Source organism: Manis javanica, chromosome 16, assembly GCF_040802235.1.
Source record: "Manis javanica isolate MJ-LG chromosome 16, MJ_LKY, whole genome shotgun sequence".
Lineage (NCBI taxonomy): Eukaryota > Metazoa > Chordata > Mammalia > Pholidota > Manidae > Manis > Manis javanica.
The window spans coordinates 988,829-1,008,837 of NC_133171.1; the positions used below are offsets into that span (position 1 = coordinate 988,829).

The 20,009-nt window shown below is 37.4% G+C and overlaps 1 protein-coding gene across 2 annotated transcripts in view; it reads left to right on the top strand.

The window, feature by feature from the left end:
• The window catches only part of RANBP9 (RAN binding protein 9), a 100,601-nt gene that overhangs the window by 10,930 nt on the left and 69,662 nt on the right, over positions 1–20,009 (top strand). For both annotated transcript variants that reach the window (XM_037011064.2, XM_073224954.1), the window contains exon 2: positions 1,838–1,949. In XM_037011064.2, coding sequence (XP_036866959.2) covers positions 1,838–1,949 — 112 coding nt within the window. The remainder of the gene's footprint in view (positions 1–1,837; positions 1,950–20,009) is intronic.

Here is a 20,009-nt window from a genome sequence, read left to right on the forward strand (position 1 = left end):
TAATATTAAATGTATGCTAACTATTATCACTTATTATTTTTATTAAGTATACCTTGAGATGATCCCTAAAAATTTTTGGTCACTTCCAAGAAAACTGAAACCAAAATAAACCTAGTTGATTTATTAACTTCAGGATTAATCAGGGTTTTCTTTAGGTTTATTTTTAACTGTCTAAATTTAAAAAATGCATTTAGTTTAGATGACCTTTTCCTACACAACTCAATTATTTGAACATATTTTTACTGAAAAGACGTTTTGCTGAAACCATAATTTATTTTTAAAAAGTGACTGGTATTATTCTGCAGATTTGTGCTGTTTCTTTTTTCTTCTACTTAGGTCAGTATGAATCTGTTGCCTACGTATGTTACAGCCATTTTAGGGGCATCTATGTATTGCTGCTTTAATTTTTACCTTCCTAACCAGCTTTATTACCTTCCAGTGTCACCAGGCTGAGAACTTGTGTCTGCCCATAATACATACACATCTGTGGACACATTTTCTTGGTAATAAAAGGGACTGACTGAGTTCATTAATTTCTTTTGGGCTGTGTGAGCATGTGCTCACAGCATTGCAAGTGTAAACTTAACTTTAATGGTAGGGTGTACATTGGTAATTTGGTAAAGTGAGTGGTAAGGGAAGATTTGATCTCATTGGTATGTGATGTGATGGTTATTGTATAGCTAAGATAGAATTTTTGACTTTTAAAAGAAGGTATTTCGTTTTAAAACAATGGTGGTAAATTTGAGAAGGGGATATGCTACCCATGAAGGTAATGTTATAGTATGACTAAAAGATTACTGGTAGAAGATTGTATTGGGTGAAGTATACCTAACACGGACACCTGAATAACAGTTTAGAGTTCTGCTTCTCATACAGTCTGTTTGGGGTTATGGAGACTTGTCTCTCCCACTCTGAGGACTTTGTGACATGCTATTTCTGTCTTTATTCTCCTGTGATTTTATGGGCATGTTTTCCCTTGCTTACTTGATACTGTTCACATTCTGTCTTTCAAAGTAATTTGTGTTTTGGGCAAGGGACAGGGGAGGTGATTGTGAGTGAAGGAAACCCTCTGTAATTAGAATTGAGAAATCACTATTTAAAAAGTTTAGAAGCCATTATCTAACATTTCCAAAAGATGTCTGCAATGGTGTGGTGTTCTATTCCTTTTTTTAAAAAAGAAAGAAAGAAAATACAACTAGAGGTTAGACATATTTTTCAGTCCGCTGTAATTGACCAAAGAAATGTTGTGGATCAGCCTTTGTATAGGATTAAAGATAAGAGTATGTCAAAGAATAATATTGTAAATTCTTAAAATAAGAAAGCTGTTTTGTTAATTCAGTCTAATTGTATAAAATTATACAATTATATATATATATACACACACACACATATATATATATATATACTCTATGATACAAATGCTTCTGGTTTAAATGTAAGCCATTTGGCAAAAGAGTTGCTTAGGAATTTTATAAATTATATGCAAATCTAGATCTAATAAAATTAAGATCATAATCTTACTCATTAAAATATAGTCTACTCTGAAATACTTTAATAAAACTATTAATAAAATATTTATTTGCAAAAGGACTGCTTTGTTCAATGTGTTCAGTTTCTGAGTTTATCAAGACTAATAGTAGTGTGGGACTTACATGGCTAAATTGGGTTGCTTTGCGTATTGGATTATGATAAATGTTTCATTCAGTCTTTAATTATATCTGCTGATAAGAGCAGAAATGTATGTCATTCTAAAAAAGCATATTTGTTCATCAGTTGTTTAAGATTTTCATTTGAATATCTCCTTTGATTTTTGTTTCCCTTTCTGTTTCACATACAGGTCATGGCAAAACCCCAAAAGATGCAGCGTCAGTGCGCGCCACGCATCCAATACCTGCAGCCTGTGGGATTTATTATTTTGAAGTAAAAATTGTCAGTAAGGGAAGAGATGGGTAAGTGTAAATTTTAGTGAGAAAAATCATTTGCTATTCTTGGATTATGATTTTTGTTTTGATTTATAATGTTTATGATGTAATTGGAAAATTGGAATCTTGGAAATTGTCGTAACTGGAAAAGTGGAATCTGAATATTCCAGTATAGCAGGATGGATCTGGTTGTGCTTAAATTAGTTGAAGCTAACGCTTGAGCTGGTGAAATTAAGCAAGTGTTTTTGGTAGGTTTGTCACTAAAACAGAGAACTGGAATTAAACTAGAGACCCTGACTCATTTTTTAATGCCTTTTTTTATACTGCCTTTTTCTGAATTGTGCTGAGAAGTTAAATTAAATCTTCTCAAAGTTAATTATCAAAGCCAAAAGGTGATTCATATGTATTTTACAGGGGCCAGAGCTTAGAATTTTAGGTTTAGATCAGAAAAATATATGTTTGCATGCTCTCAATTGGAGGTGATTCCCATGGTTTAGGATGTCGTTGAAGCTCCCAAATGAGAATTCCAAATAGATCCTGGAACCAGATTTTCTATCACTGCTTTTCAGCTTGGGATCAGTGTGTAGGGTGCATATATCAGAGTGTATATAGCAGTGTGTATATAGCAGAATCACTTATGGAACTATTAAAAATATAGTAGTTTGGGCTTTACCGCCAAAATTTCTAAATCAGTATTTTAAGGTATAGAACTTGGCAAGATCGGCATTTCTGAGAAAGCTCCACAGGGAATTTTGCTGGTTAAGAACTAATTACCTAGAATCATTGGACCTGTCCTGTCATACTTCCTGGTAACTTCTCTACAGTATCAGAGATCCTTTAGAGCATCCATAGTCATTTGTCCAGATACCAAGATAAAGTTATTAGGCTGTGTAAGTTAACTTCTATTTGAAGTGAATCATTTAATCCCTTTAGCACTTCTTGTATGTTTAATTGATAAAATAAATGTATTCAGTAGAATATTCATTGAACTTTATTTGCGGAATATTCTCATCAGCAGTATGGAAAGTAGAACATGAAACGTTGGAATTCACTGATAACTTTTTATTTAACTGCCTTAGTTTACCCAGGGTGATCAAGCCAAAAGTAAAATTAAAGAAGTCAAATATAAAGTGGTTGAGAGACCCCTGATGGAAATAGGCACGTGATCTTAGCCATTTCTAACTCTGCTCTGCATACTCAGTAAGCCAGTTCCTTTTGTCCTTTGGCTTACATCATCAACCCCATACTGCTGGGTGTTGCACAAGATGATTCCCAGGTTCCCTTTACCTGTGTCACTCTATGTATTCTATCTTTGCATGATCTTGACCTTGTATTTTTATGGCTGCAAATATACTGGTGAATCTCAAATCTAAAGCTACCTCTGCAGTTCTTCCCTTGAGCTCTAGACCAGTATGTCTGAACAGATGTTTACATTTGAATGTCCCACAGGCACTTAAATTTAGCTTGTGTAAAATCTTTTTCTCAACACCAGCTTAATTAGTGGTTCTATTGCTAGAAACTTGAGAATTTCCTGCATTTGACTTTCTCAGTCCATCTCTGTGGCCTCTGCTTAGTCAGGTCTTGCTAACTTACTGCTAAAATACCGAGGTGGTTGGTCTCCCAGTTGCTCCCTGGTTTGCTTTTACTCCAGCCTGTAACTATTGTCAGTAGTCTGTCTGATACAGAACTGAATTGCGCTGTCCCCTTCTTGAGATCTTTTAGTATACCTGTTGCTTTGCTGATAAATCTAAAACTTTCTGTTGTGACTAACTCATTTGTAATTTTTCAATCTTACCTCTTGGTTGCCAGGATTCCTGATTCTCTTTTTTTCCTTTTGTTTTTAAATTAGTATATATTTATAGTAAAAGCATCATTTTTAGTGTGCAGATCTGAGTTTTGACAGATGTGTACTGTTATGTAACCACCACTAGTCATTACATAGAACAGGTATGTCACCCTGAAATACAATTCCATACCCTTTTTGTAGACAGTCCTTCCCCATATCTAGTTCCTGACAACCACTGATTGTTTTTTTGTTTCTATAGTTTTCCTGTTCCAAACATGGTGTATAAATGGAATCATATAAACTGTAGCCTTTTACATTTAGCATCTTACACTTGGTGTAACATGTTTGAGACGCATCCTTTTTGAGTATATTAATAGATAAGTCCTTTTTATTGCTGATTGTATGGTGAAACAAACACTGAAATGATATCCATGCTTTAGTTGAAGGACATGTGGATTTAATTTTGGCTATTAGGAATGTAACCCCTATAAACATTTTATGTACTGATTTTTATGTAAATACAAGTTTTCATTTCACTTGGGTAAGTGTCCAGGAGTGAGATTGTTGTGGATCATTTTTTAAATGCATTTTTAACTTTATAAGAAACTGCCAAGTTGTTTTGCAAAGTGGCTGTACTAGTTTGCATCTCCACCAGCAGTGTATGAGAGTTCCCATAGCTCTGTCTCCCCAGTAACACTTAATATTGTCAGATTTTTTAATTTAACATTTTTAGCCATTATAATAGGTATCTAGTGATTTTTTTATTCATTTTATTATTAATCTACAATTACATGAAGAACATTATGGTTACTAGACTCCCCCCTTCACCAAGTAACACTCCCCCCACAAACCCCATTACAGTCACTATCCATCTGCGGACTAAGATGCTGTAGACTCTCACTACTTGTCTTCTCTGTGTTGCACATCCCTCCCTATGCCCTCATCCACATTATACATGCTAATCATAAGGCCCCCTTTCTTTTTCCCCACCCTTATCCCTCCCTTCCTGCCCATCCTCCCCAGTCCCTTTCCGTTTGGTAACCATTAGTCCATTCTTGGGTTCTGTGATTCTTCTGCTGTTTTCTTCCTTCAGTTTTTCTTTGTTCTTATACTCCACATATGAGTGAAATCATTTGGTACTTGTCTTTCTCTGCCTGGCTTATTTCACTGAGCATAATACCCTCTAGCTCCATCCATGTTGTTGCAAATGGTAGGATCTGTTTTTTTCTTACAGCTGAGTAATATTCCATTGTGTACATGTACCACATCTTCTTTATCCATTCATCTACTGATGGACATTTAGGTTGCTTCCATTTCTTGGCTATTGTAAATAGTGCTGCGATAAACATAGGGGTGCACCTGTTTTTTTCAAACTGGACTGCTGCATTTTTAGGGTAAATTCCTAGAAGTGGAATTCCTGGGTCAAATGGTATTTCTATTTTGAGCTTTTTCAGGAACCTCCGTATTGCTTTCCACAATGGTTGAACTGATTTGCATTCCCACCAGCAGTGTAGGAGGGTTCCCCTTTCTCCGCAACCTTGCCAACATTTGTTGTTTGTCTTTTGGATGGTGGCGATCCTTACTGGTGTGAGGTGATATCTCATTGTGGTTTTAATTTGCATTTCTCTGTTGACAAGTGATGTGGAGCATATTTTCATGTGTCTGTTGGCCGTCTGAAGTTCTTCCTTGGAGAACTGTCTGTTCAGCTCCTCTGCCCATTTTTTAATTGGATTATTTGCTTTTTGTTTGTTGAGGTGCTTGAACTCTTTATATATTTTGGATGTCAACCCTTTATCGGATCTGTCAATTATGAATATATTCTCCCATACAGTAGGGTACCTTTTTGTTCTATTGATGGTATCCTTTGCTGTACAGAAGCTTTTCAGCGTGATATAGTCCCATTTGTTCATTTTTGCTTTTGTTTCCCTTGCCTGGGGAGATATGTTCATGAAGAAGTCACTCATGTTTATGTTCAAGAGATTTTTGCCTATGTTTTTCTCTAAGAGTTTTATGGTTTCATGACTTACATTCAGGTCTTTGATCCATTTCGAATTTACTTTTGTGTATGGAGTTAGACAGCGATCCAGTTTCATTCTCTTACATGTAGCTGTCCAGTTTTGCCAGCACCGTCTCTTGAAGAGACTGTCATTTCCCCATTGTATGTCCATGGCTCCTTTATCATATATTAATTGACCATAAATGTTTGGGTTAATATCTGGGATCTCTATTCTGTTCCACTGGTCTGTGGCTCTGTTCTTGTGCCAGTACCAAACTGTTTTGATTGCTGTGGCTTTCTAGTAGAGCTTGAAGTTGGGGAGCGAGATCCCCCCAACTTTATTTTTCCTTGTCAGGATTGCTTTGGCTATTCGGGGTCTTTGGTGGTTCCATATGAATTTTTGAACTATATGTTCTAGTTCGTTGAAGAATGTTGTTGGTAATTTGATAGGGATTGCATCAAATCTGTATATTTCTTTGGGCAGGATGGCCATTTTGACAATATTAATTCTTCTTAGCCAAGAGCATGGATGAGGTTCCATTTGTTAGTGTCCTCTTTAATTTCTCTTAAGAGTGTCTTATAGTTTTCAGGGTATAGGTCTTTCACTTCCTTTGTAAGGTTTATTCCTAAGTATTTTATTCTTTTTGGTGCACTTGTGAATGGAATTGTTTTTCTAATTTCTCTTTCTATTAGTTCATTGTTAGTGTATAGGAAAGCCACAGATTTCTGTGTTAATTTTGTATCCTGCAACTTTGCTGTATTCCGATATCAGTTCTAGTAGTTTGGAGTAGAGTCTTTAGGATTTTTTATGTACAATATCATGTCATCTGCAGATAGTGACAGTTTGACCTCTTCTTTACCAATCTGGATTCCTTGTATTTCTTTGTTTTGTCTAATTGCCATGGTTAGGACCTCCAGTGCTATGTTGAATAACAGTGGGGAGAGTGGGCATCCCTATCTTGTTCCCAATCTCAGAGGAAAAGCTTTCAGCTTTTCACTGGTCAGTATGATGTTGGCTGTGGGGTTATCATATATGGCCTTTATTATGTTGAGGTACTTGCCCTCTATACCCATTTTGTTGAGAGTTTTTATCGTGAATGGATGTTGAATTTTGTTGAATGCTTTTTCAGCATCTATGAAGATGATCGTGTGGTTTTTGTCCTTCTTTTTGTTTATGTGGTGGATGATGTTGATGGATTTTCAAATGTTGTACCATCTTTCCATCCCTGGGATGTATCCCACTTGGTCATGGTGTATGATCCTGTTGATGTATTTTTTAATTTGCTTTGCTAATATTTTGTTCAGTATTTTTGCATCTACATTCATCAGGGATATTGGTCTGTAATTTTCTTTTTTGGTGGGGTCTTTGCCTGGTTTTGGTATTAGGGTGATGTTGGCTTCATAGAATGAGTTTGGGAGTATTCCCTCCTCTTCTTTTTTTGGAAAACTTTAAGGAGAATGAGAATTATATCTTCTCTTTATGTCTGATTAAATTCTGAGGTAAAATGATCTGGCCCAGGGGTTTTGTTCTTGGGTAGTTTTTTGATTACCCGTTCAATTTCTTTGCTGGTAATTGGTTTGTTTAGATTTTGTGTTTCTTCCTTGGTCAGTCTTGGAATGTTTTATTTTTCTAGGAAGTTGTCCATTTCTTCTAGGTTTTCCAGCTTCTTAACATATAGGTTTTCATAGTAGTCTCTAATAATTCTTTGTATTTCTGTTGGGTCTCTCGTGATATTTCCTTTCTCATTTCTGATTCTGTTGATGTGTGTTGATTCTCTTTTTCTCTTAATAAGTCTGGCTAGAGGCTTATCTATTTTGTTTATTTTCTCAAAGAACCAGCTCTTAGTTTCACTGTTTTTTTTCTATTGTTTTATTCTTCTCAATTTTATTTATTTCTTCTTGATCTTTATTATGTCCCTCCTGCTGACTTAGGCCTCATTTGTTCTTCTTTTTCCAATTTCGATAACTGTGACGTTAGACTATTCATTTGGATTTGTTCTTCCTTCTTTAAATATGCCTGGATTGCTATATACTTTCCTCTTAAGACTGCTTTTGCTGCATCCCACAGAAGTTGGGGCTTTGTGTTGTTGTTGTCATTTATTTCCATATATTGCTGGATCTCCATTTTCATTTGGTCGTTGATCCATTGACTATTTAGGAGCGTGTTGTTAAGCCTCCATGTGTTTGTGAGCCTTTTTGCTTTCTTTGTACAATTTATTTCTAGTTTTATACCTTTGTGGTCTGAAAAGTTGGTTGGTAGAATTTCAGTGTTTTTGAATTTACTGAGGCTCTTTTTGTGGCCTAGTATGTGGAACATGCTCCAGAAGAGACCACATACTAGGCCACAAAAAGAGCCTCAGTAAATTCAAAAACACTGAAATGGAGCATGTTCCATGTGCACTTTAGAAGAATGTGTATCCTGTTGCTTTTGGGTGTAGAGTTCTATAGATGTCTATTAGGTCCATCTGTTCTAGTGTGTTTTTCAGTGCCTCTGTGGCCTTACTTATTTTCTGTCTGATTGATCTGTCCTTTGGAGTGAATGGTGTGTTGAAGTGTCCTAAAATGAATGCATTGCATTCTATTTCCTCCTTTAGTTCTGTTAGTATTTGTTTCACATATGCTGGTGCTCCTGTGTTGGGTGCATATATATTTATAATGGTTATAGCCTCTTGTTAGACTGAGCCCTTTATCATTATGTAATGTCCTTCTTTATCTCTTGTTACTTTCTTTGTTTTGAAGTCTATTTTGTCTGATACTAGTACTGCAGCACCTGCTTTTTTCTCTCTGTTGTTTGCATGAAACATCTTTTTCCATCCCTTGACTTGTAGTCTGTGCATGTCTTTGGGTTTAAGGTGAGTCTCTTGTAAGCAGCATATAGATGGGTCTTGTTTTTTTATCCATTCTGTTACTCTGTGTCTTTTTATTGGTGCATTCAGTCCATTTACATTTAGGGTGATTATCGATAGGTATGTACTTATTGCCATTTCAGGCTTTAGATTCGTGGTTACCAAAGGTTCCAGGTTACTTTCCTTACCAAGAGTCTAACTTAACTCACTTAGTATGCTGTCAGAAACACAATCTAAAGGTTCTTTTCTATTTCTCCTCCTTTTTCTTACTCCTTCATTCTTTATATATGAGGTATCAAATTCTGTACTTTTTGTCTTTCCCTTGATTGACTTTGAGGATAGTTAATTTAATTTTGCATTTGCTTCCTAATTAGCTGTTCTACTTTGTTTACTGTGGTTTTATTACCTCTGGTGACAGCTATTCAACCCTAGGAGCACTTCCATCTATAGCAGTCCCTCCAAAGTAGACTGTAGAGATGGTTTGTGGGAGGTAAATTCTTTCAGCTTTTGCTTATCTGGAAATTGTTTAATCCCTCCTTCAAATTTAAATGATAATCTTGCCAGATAAAGTGATCTTGGTTCCAGGCCGTTCTGCTTCATGGCATTAAATACATCATGCCACTCCCTTCTGGCTTGTAAGGTTTCTGCTGAGAAGTCTGATGTTAGCCTGATGGGCTTTCCTTTGTATGTGATCTTATTTCTCTCTCTGGCTGCTTTTAGTAGTCTGTCCTTATCCTTGATCTTTCCCATTTTAATTACTATGTGTCTTGGTGTTGTCTTCCTTGGGTCCCTTGTGTTGGAAGATCTGTGCATCTCCATGGCCTGACAGACTATGTCCTTCCCCAGATTGGGGAAGTTTTCAGCAACTACCTTCTCATCCCTTTCTCTCTCTCTTCTTCTTCTGGTATCCCTATAATGCGAATATTGTTCTGCTTGGATTGGTCACACAGTTCTCTCAATATTCTTTCATTCTTAGAGATCCTTTTTTCTCTCTGTGCCTCAGCTGCTTTGTATTCCTCTTCTCTAGTTTCTATTTCATTTATTGTCTCCTCCACTGTATCCAACCTGCTTTTAATACCCTCCGTCGTGCTCTTCAATGATTGGATCTTTGACCTGAATTCATTCCTGAGGTCTTGGATGTCTTTCCATACCTCCATTAGCATGTTGATGATTTTTATTATGAGGTCCATATCATTTAAATCTTTCTCCGGAGTTGTATTAATAATTTTACTCTGGACGAGGTTCATTTGGCGGTTCATGTTTGTATATGGCGCCCTCTAGTGTCCAGAAGCAGTGGTCTCTGGAGCTGCTCAGCCCCTGAAGCAATGTTGGGGGTCGCAGGGGAGTGGTACTGGTGCCTGGGGGGAGGAAAGAGCTGTTTCCCTGCCTCCCCACTGTTGTGCCTGTCTCCACTGCCTGAACCAGTGGGCTGAGCCCACAGGTATAAGTTTTTGTCCCAGATCAGCCAGATATGGATCCCTGCTTTCCACAAGATGCCAGAATCCCCATCTCCCCAGGAACTCTGCCAGTATTAACTTTCCAACCCGGTAGTCATGCGAGTCTCATGAAAGCACTGTGAAATGTAGGTTTGTGCTCCCAGAGCAGATCTCCGGAGCGAGGTATTCAGCAGTCCCAGGCCTTCCACTCCCTCCCTGCTCCGTCTCTCCTCCTCCCACCAGTGAGCTGGGGTGGGGGAAGGGCTCAGTCCCAAGCCACAGCTCTGGTACGTTACCCCGTTCGCTGAGGTCTGCTCTTTTCTCCAGGTGTGTGCAGCCTGACGTCCTCTTCCCTGTTGCTCTCTCAGGGTTAGTTGTACCAATTAAATTTTCTAATTGTATCCAGTTTTAGGAGGAAGCCACTGTCTCTCCTCTCATGCCGCCATCTTTAATCCCATCCTCTAGTGATTTCTTATTGTGGCTAAAATTTGTATTTCCATGATGACTGATGATGTTGAAGAATTCTTAATTCTTACCTGCTTTTTATTTTAAAACAAAGTAATTCCTTTATTTTGATTTTAATCATTTGCTGTGGAAGTGATTAAGAAATGACTTTCAAGATACACTTGAAAGTACCGAATTGATAGCTAAATAGATGTTTCTTAGGGCTGTTCTTATTTTGTCATTTACTCCAATTAAATTCAAGGCTTTTATACCTCATCTCTTTTTTGAGTAATGGGAGCTCTAATTGGCATCCAGTTAATGTCCATTTCTACTTTGCTGCAACCTTAGCCTTGGAGAAATAAGCTGCAGAAAATGGAAAGCAGGATGCTAAACAGAGTTGAATCAACATAAAGTGACTCGAAAAAAGAGGGATGGAACAAATTTTTTAGATTAAAAAATACTCCTAAGGACCTAATTTCTCATCAGAATTGGCCTCTGTAGAAAATCTGTTGGGTAGATGACAGTTACGTAGCCCCATGAGGTACTGTTTGTAGTTCTTGGACCGTATCCGCTGGCTCATATTTCTAGTTCTATGTGCAGCCCTTCCTTTCTTCTTACATTTACCTTTCTTGTCCCTTTTCCCTGTTAGCTTAACTAATTACTCCACAGTTCTGGTTTAAAGGTACTTTATTTGTGGCACTTTCTCCTCCTCTAAATAGGATTGTGCTTTTCTGTGCTCCCTATATGTTTTGGGCAGCCTGTAATTATATCTATGCTACTTCAGTTGTCTGCTTACTGCTAGCGTATAACTACAGATTCAAGGGTAAGGGACTACATTTCTGTAACTCCAGTACTTAATTTATAGGTGTTCATATGAATGAATAAATGATGGATGAGTAACAGTACCTACCTCTTCTATATTCTTGGAGAAAGCTGTGGTAATTCTTTGGTCAGATTCTGTTTATTTTTCTGGTAAACTTTCTGAAGTTTACCCAATGCTTTTGGAAAGGAACAACAATTCATTTATGGAAGAAAAGCAAATCTTGTTCTTAATTTTGGCCAAATAATGTCTTTCTGGAGATGTATTCAAGAAATAAAAAATTCCTTCCTAAATCCTAAAAGCTTCTTAAAGAATGATTCAGAAAGAGCACTGTTAGTCACCTCTCATTTTCAGTGATAAGTGCTCATCTGAGAGTTTATTATACTGAGATTAAAACTGAATTTTCTTTTAAGCAGTATGTCTATCCAAGATTAGGACAGGTAAATAAATACTTGGAGAAATTGTCATTGCAGCAAATTTTGTCATGAAATGATAAGAATTTTGGCATGATGCGCATTATTTCTAGGTCAGCCTTGGAAAATTAGGACTATTACCATGATGACTGTTAGTTGTGTATCTTTATTGCTTGAGAAATAAGAACTTGAAGGAACTTCTTTGTTGAGTGAAAGAAATAATGTAATAATGGAAATATTTTTTTTCTGCCTTGAATTTTCATTTAAACATAATTTTTTTGTGTATGTTCAGAATAAGCTCAATTTATTAGGACAAAATAAACTGCCTGAATTTTATGATTAATTTAAAAATAAATTTCTAAATGATCTTGCGTCAAAAGAATTAAATCATCTTATCTGCATACCTTTCCTTAGGAGACACATTTAAAGGGTATATATTTGTGTTTTTGTTAATGATTGTTGACTGACTAGCTGAATTTCCAAAAGCAGCCTCTGTCTCATGAATGTACTTTCAGTTCAGGAATTTCAAGTTTTAAATTATGCATACTAATAGAAGCAGTGGAGATCTATTTCATTTTAAATGTGAGAGGTAATAAATTTTTTATTTGAAAAATTTTAGAATTATAATTTAGTATGAGTGGTATGTTTAGCTCTTCAAACAAAATATTGATGCCACTGTGCCAGCAATTCAGGAGAAACCAGCAAGTAATCCAGTGCCTCTGTTCTATTCCTAAATTCTGCTGATAATAAAGTGCAGTCTTCAGAATGTTCCTTTTATGCTTGCTCACTTTCTGGATTACTTCTTGGAGTGGAAAAGAAAGGCCTTTCTTCCCACTTCAGCTTTAAAAGGCTTTTAAAAGTTCTTTCCTTCTAGTTTCAGTTGGTGATAAGCAGCAAAAGGAAATACAGATGGAAAATGTGACCAAAGACATCAAGTAAGCAACATTTTAAGTTAACAGATACACTGAACACATATGTGTCAGGCATTGTCAGCACCTCAGCAGCTGACTGAGGACAAGTAAATTATTTTATTCATTTCTGTCTTAGCCATAGTCCCTAAGAAAGGACCTGACACTTAGTAGAAACTCAGTAAATATGCTAATGGAACTGAATGTGGGTCCTGACCCTCAAAGAATGTTGAATAGAGTGTTGGAGGGTGCAGTGAGAAGGGCAGGGAGCAGACATACGCAGATGACTCTAGATTAAGACATTGTATGTCGAGTGCTTTCAGAACAGGGGAGCGTATGAGAGAACTGAGGAGAGAATGATTCTGACTCAAAGGAAACAGATTGATAAAAAGTAGTGTTTGATAGGCCTATAAAAGTGAGCAAGATTTTGAGAGCCTTTGTTGGGGAAAAATATTCTGGGCTGTGATAAATGGCAGGATTAGTCTTATGGGAGGAGTGGAACTGGATGGCATCTTTGGCTAAGATAATGGCTCTGTATTGTTGGAGATTTGCAAGATTACAGTGAAGAGTGTACAGAAAAATGGAATCCAACATTGGAGTCCCTTAATGTAGTTCTAAGGTGAAATATTCTATAGGTAGTAGGGAGCCTTCAGTCTTTTTGGGCAGGATAGTGATAATACCAGTTTTAGAAAGACAGTCAGGTGGGGAGGGGATGCGGTACATGATGACATTGTGAAAGATGGCTAGAGATAGGAGTTAGGTTATGATGTTGTTGCCCAGGGATAGATTGTGATAGAGAGTAAAAAAAAAAATAGCAGAGGAGATGGTTTAATTTGTTGGCCGCCTGTTTAGTGCCAGATACTGTGCCAGGAGCCTAGGATTTTCAAGGATGGATTGGCTGAGACAGGGTCCCCACCCTCTGGAATTTTTCAGATAAAAAGGGAAATGAACATATCAATAAATAACTAAAAATAGTATAAAAATATATAGTAATAGACTTATCAACAAAGTAGAGAAGAAGTATGGGTGGAGGAAGTGACAAACTACTGGAAGATGGTGTGGCAGGCGGGGACACCTCCGGAAAGTTTGCATGCAGTTATGGAAGGGGAAGACTTAGTTAGACATAAGTCTCTCTCACTTCCCCTGACCTGCTTCTCCTTTTTCCTCCTTAGACTAATTTCCTAGGACCTCCTTCACAGGCAGTCTATGAGCAGAATTTTCAAAGATGAAGCTGTTTGAGAAGCTGATGAGTTAGTTACTTTTGCACGAAATATAGTGGAATACTAGGGGATTGGAAATAGGGAGATTAGAATATTGGTTCTGCCACTTAATAGTTCTTATACTTTTTCAACAAACTCTTTTTTTCTCATCTGTGAAATGGAAATAATAGTACCAACCTCATAGGATTAGATTAACCATTTAAAGCATTTAGATTAAACCATTTAAAACCTGGTACGCATACCTGATGGCTATTGCTGCTGGAGCCAAAAAAAAGCAGCAGTTTTGTAAGTAGAATGTGTCTAGAGATGACCATGAAGGGACACCTAATGCTGATGGGTGTTACCTTTTATCTTTTAGGTGCTAGTTTAAAAGCAAGGGAATGGTAATGATTGAATTTGCATTTTAGAGAGATTACTCTGATAATAATATGGAAAATAGAGACTGACATCAAGAGGGCCAGTTGGGCTATTACGATTTTCAATTATCTGTGTCTTAGAGCTAGTGAGAAAGTAGACAGATTTACCAGTTATTTATGAGAGCAAAAAAAACTTGGGCTAGGATGGTGAGAGCAGCTGTGAGATGAATGACTTCCAGGTTTCTGCCTTCGACAGTTGATAAGATAGATGTTGCTGTGACCGAACAAGATAAAAAATACTGGAGGGAAGGAGCTTTGAAGTTGCAGATGACTGGAACACTGAACTGTTGTGGGACATTCAGATGAGTAATGGTAGGGCTTTGACTAAAAGTAAGAGGGATTTTTGGAGAGAGGGCAGATTTTGGGGTCTTCATAATGTAAATCGTTGAAGCCACGGGGTTTGATCTGATCACCTAAGTAGGTCATGTAAAAGGGAAGAGGGCTTAGGGTGGACACTTGACACACCAAATTTATAGCATATATATAGGAGAAGAGTCTCTAGCTTAAAGCTTCTGAGAAGGAATGGCCAAAGAGTTAGAAGGAAAGATTCTAGAGAATGTTGTGTGTTGGAAGCCAAGGAAATAAATTGAAAGGAGAACTGAAATGTGCATTGGTTTGTCGTTTAGGAGGTTGTTAATCCTTGTTAGTTTCCTTAAAGTTAGCATGGAAGCCGGTGTAGTGCATCAGAGTTGGGTATAAGGAAGGGAGATAATGGATCCAGAGGATTGCCTAGCCGTGTTGCTCTTAAGCAAAATGTTAATTCTTATCTATTCAGCTAAATATTGCACTATCAGTTGAAAAATTCAAAGAGTACAGAGAAATACAAGGAAGAAAAATTATGACCTTATATAATCACTGTTAATAATTCAGCTAGCTGTTCCCTTCCAGTTTTTAAAGTATATATACTTTTAAAATACATATACTTTAAAAACACAAAGGTACATTCTTAAAAAATTTTAATTATACTTCTCTTATAGATTTTTACATCCTGTTTATAATTGACTTAGTTATATGTATTTATTTTTATGTATTTCTTACATAGTTATAAGTATTTTCCTATAAGATTAAAAGCCCTAAGAATCATTTTTCTTTTTGTTTTTTTTGTCCTGGGTACATATAACAAGGCACATCCATGGCTATTCTCCTATTGCCTTTCTGTAAATACTTTTTTATGTATAAAATCTGTCTCTATTTCCTTAGGAAAGATTTCTTGAAGTAGAATTATTGGATCAGAAGAAAGGGTATACACATTTTTAAGACTTGTGATACAGTGGGCAGATTACTCTCCAAGAAGATGAGTCCAACTTCCAGTTGGGTGGGAGGGACTTGGATGTATGTGTAAGTTGATGAGTGGAAATTACTAGTGGGTCCAAGGAAAGACTGAGAAAGCAAATTCCTTTGCTGAGGTGGTAGAGTTGGGGATTTAAATAGAAATTAGGAATGTGGGATAGAATATGGAATTGATCAGAATATAATTTCTGTACTTCGGAGAGCCTGTTTTGACAGGCTTTTTGCCTCCAAACTGGGTTAGACTCTTTTATCTGTTCATAGCACCTCTACTTCCTCTTCATAGCTTTTTGTCATATTCATAATTACTTAAGATGTGTCACCTTTGTTATTAGAGTGTTAGCTCTACAAGAGCTCAGACTTTTGTCTTTTTCACAGTTTAATCTATGCTGTCTCACACGTAGATAGTTACTTAGTAAATATTCATTGATCAGGGAAGTAAAAGTATCGAGGAGCTCTGAGATTTAAAACCATGAATTTATCGTGCCAGCAGTTTACATGCATAATACTGTTTTCTCTCTACTCAGCTTGTCAGGGAGGAAAGTTGAATTGTATGGTTGATGCAGGGTAGGAAATCATAGGTTAGGTAAGGCTGGAGGAATGGTTGCTATAGTTGAGGTTACTGGTGAGGGAGCTTTTAAATGGACAGCTTTAGTTCAGCCTGGGTAGGAAAGAAATGAAGACAGTAAGGAACTGATAGACAAAATGGAGAGATTTATATGTTCTGTCTGTAGTGAGGTCTAAGAAGACATGTGGTGGGATTTCCAAGGTGGAGTTGGCTAGGTTGGATGTATCAATGAAAGACAGCTTACAAGAAGAAAAGTAGGCCAGATTTTTGGTCTGTTTTGTTCACTAGTCTATCTTGAATGTATAGGTACAGTGTAGGTGTTAGATAAATATGGTCACCTAGAGGAAGTGAGTAGGGATAACATCTTTTCTTCTGTTTATCCCTAGTCCTGTGCCTTGTACAGAGTATAGGTACTTGGCATTTATAGAATGAACAAAGTGAGTGTTGGATTTTGTATACCTCTTTGCCTGTGATTGGAAACCACCGAAAGTGGTGGCAGCTGCATTTTTGGCGGTGAGGAAAGTGACTTAACAAAGTACCCAGTGAATGGGGAAAGTGACCTAGAGATTTATTACTACTATCACATTTTAAAAATAATTCCTGGGTTAGTTATCTTCAGTGAAGTTGAAATCCCAAGTCAACCTTACTTCTTACTCCATCAGTTATTTTATCAAATACATGTGGACTTTTTTTTTTTTTTTTTTTTTTTTTTTTTTTTTTTATTTTTTTTTTTTTTTTTTTTTTTTTTTTTTTTTTTTGAGAGGGCATCTCTCATATTTATTGATCAAATGGTTGTTAACAACAATAAAATTCAGTATAGGGGGGTCAATGCTCATTGTACAATCATTAATCCATCTCAAGCCTAATTCTCGTCAGTCTCCAATCTTCTGAAGCATAACGAACAAGTTCTTACATGGTGAACGAATTCTTACAGAGTGAATAAATTCTTACATGGTGAACAGTACAAGGGCAGTCATCACAGAAACTTTCGGTTTTGATCATGCAATATGACCTATAAACCATCAGGTCAAATATGAATATTCATTTGATTTTTGTACTTGATTTATATGTTGATCCCACATTTCTCCTATTATTATTATTATTTTTATTTTTAATAAAATGCTGAAGTGGTAGGTAGATGCAAGATAAAGGTAGAAAACATAGTTTAGTGCTGTAAGAAGGCAAATGTAGATGATCAGATGATCAGGTGTGTGCCTATGGACTAAGTATTAATCCAGGCTAGACAAGGGCAGCAAGACATCCACGGATGCAGAAGATTTCTCTCAAAGCAGGGGGGGTGAGGTTCTGAGCCTCACCTCTGTTGATCCCCAAATTCTCACCTGATGGCCCCCCTGCGACTGTGCCTGTCTTAGGTTGTTCCTCCCTTGAGGAATCTTACCCGTCTCTGGCTAACCAGTCATCTTCCGGGGCCATACAGGGAAATGTAAAGTTGGTAAGTGAGAGAGAAGCCATATTGTTTGCAAAGGTTAGCTTTTTACTTCTTTGCAGATTTATGCCCTGTGGCTTCTATGCCCAGCACTTGTCTCGAGGTATCTTTACCACCTGGAGGAATTATGATACTCGGTAACTTCGATATGAGGCACGAATTCTATTTAAAGTTTGTAATTAGGAAGGAAGAAGAAAAGCTATAGATGTAGCATATGAAGGAAACTTGGGAGGATTGATTATTTCTTTGACATATCTTCTTGTATAGTACCTTAAGTATGTATAGGTTTTAAACTACTAACTAATTTGCACACACATATTGACATAATAGGAATACGGTGACATAAACAAAGCAAATCTATAATTACCAGCCATCTCCAGTGAAGCCAAGAAAACCATTTAGGCACCCTAGGCATTTGTGAAAATTTATCTATGATCTGATGGATATTTTCCAACTGTACTTGAACCATCAGACAAATTAAAGCAGCCCATTTCTGGGATCTGTTCACATCCCATATGTTCTTTTAACCATAGATAGTCTATAGTCATGAGATTTTGGGGTGCTACAACTTGCACCCCTCCCAACTCCTGGTTGAGTTCCAACAGTACAGATCCAGTCAAATTCGTTGTCTCACTGTATGCACATGCCAGCCTAGACATCTCCCTCCTCCTTCTCATGGCAAGTCCAGGAGATGGTGGGCTGGATGCAGCCACAACCGCAGCATCGTCCGGATCCCTGTGGAGGCTTTTTGATGATCATCCCCCGGCACGAGTCCTCTAGAGAGTGCTGATGCCGGAAGCTCCTCCTCATATCGTATCTTAGTTCATTTTCTGGGTATCCAAGCTAGGCCTTGATCTTCTGCGTAGAAACAAACAGACCCTTTGCCCACACTTTGACATGCCCTCTATACCACTGTGCAGAACTCATTGGAGGTCAGCACACAGTAACTGCTTTTTTTTTTTTTTTTTTAATTAAGAGAAAGGAATATTATCAGAAAAGAGTACCTCCATAGCTGATCATCTGACACCCTTTAAGTGATCAACATTAAGGATATTTAAAGCATGCGTTGATCTTTGATTTACCAATAGTTTTATCCTGTTAAGGAGTAATCCCCCTTTTCTTTCTTTCTTTCTTTTTTTTTTTAATTTTTAATCTACACTTACCTGAAGAATACTATGTTTACTATGCTCTCCCCTATATCAGGTCCCCCCTAACAACCACATTACGGTTACTATCCATCAGCTTAGCAAAATGTTGTAGAGTCACTACTTGTCCTCTCTGTGTTGTGCAGCCCACCCTCCCCTTTCTCCCTCCCCCCCATGCATGCTAATCTTAATACCCCCCTTCTTCTTCCCCCCCCTTATCCCTCCCTGCCCACCCATCCTCCCCAGTTCCTTTCCCTTTGGTACCTGTTAGTCCATTTTTGGGTTCTGTAATTCTGCTGCTGTTTTGTTCCTTCAGTTTTTCCTTTGTTCCTATACTCCTCAGATGAGTGAAATCATTTGGTATTTCTCTTTCTCCGCTTGGCTTATTTCACTGAGCATAATACTCTCCAGCTCCATCCATGTTGCTGCAAATGGTTGGATTTTTCCACTTCTTATGGCTGAGTAGTATTCCATTGTGTATATGTACCACATCTTCTTTATCCATTCATCTACAGATGGACATTTAGGTTGCTTCCAATTCTTGGCTATTGTAAATAGTGCTGCGATAAACATAGGAGTGCATCTGTCTTTCTCAAACTTGATTGCTGCGTTCTTAGGGTAAATTCCTAGGAGTGGAATTCCTGGGTCAAATGGTAGGTCTGTTTTGAGCATTTTGATGCACCTCCATACTGCTTTCCACAATGGTTGAACTAATTTACATTCCCACCAGCAGTGTAGGAGGGTTCCCCTTTCTCCACAGCCTCGCCAACATTTGTTGTTGTTTGTCTTTTGGATGGCAGCTATCCTTACTGGTGTGAGGTGATACCTCATTGTAGTTTTAATTTGCATTTCTCTGATAATTAGCGATGTGGAGCATCTTTTCATGTGTCTCTTGGCCATCTGTATTTCTTTTTTGGAGAACTGTCTGTTCAGTTCCTCTGCCCATTTTTTAATTGGGTTATTTGTTTTTCGTTTGTTGAGGCGTGTGAGCTCTTTATATATTCTGGACGTCAAGCCTTTATCAGATCTGTCATTTTCAAATATATTCTCCCATACTGTAGGGTTCCTTTTTGTTCTATTGATGGTGTCTTTCGCTGTACAGAAGCTTTTCAGCTTAATGTAGTCCCACTTGCTCATTTTTGCTGTTGTTTTCCTTGCCCGGGGAGATATGTTCAAGAAGAGATCACTCATGTTTATGTCTAAGAGGTTTTTGCCTATGTTTTTTTCCAAGAGTTTAATGGTTTCGTGACTTACATTCAGGTCTTTGATCCATTTTGAGTTTACCTTTGTATATGGGGTTAGACAATGGTCCAGTTTCATTCTCCTACATGTAGCTGTCCAGTTTTGCCAGCACC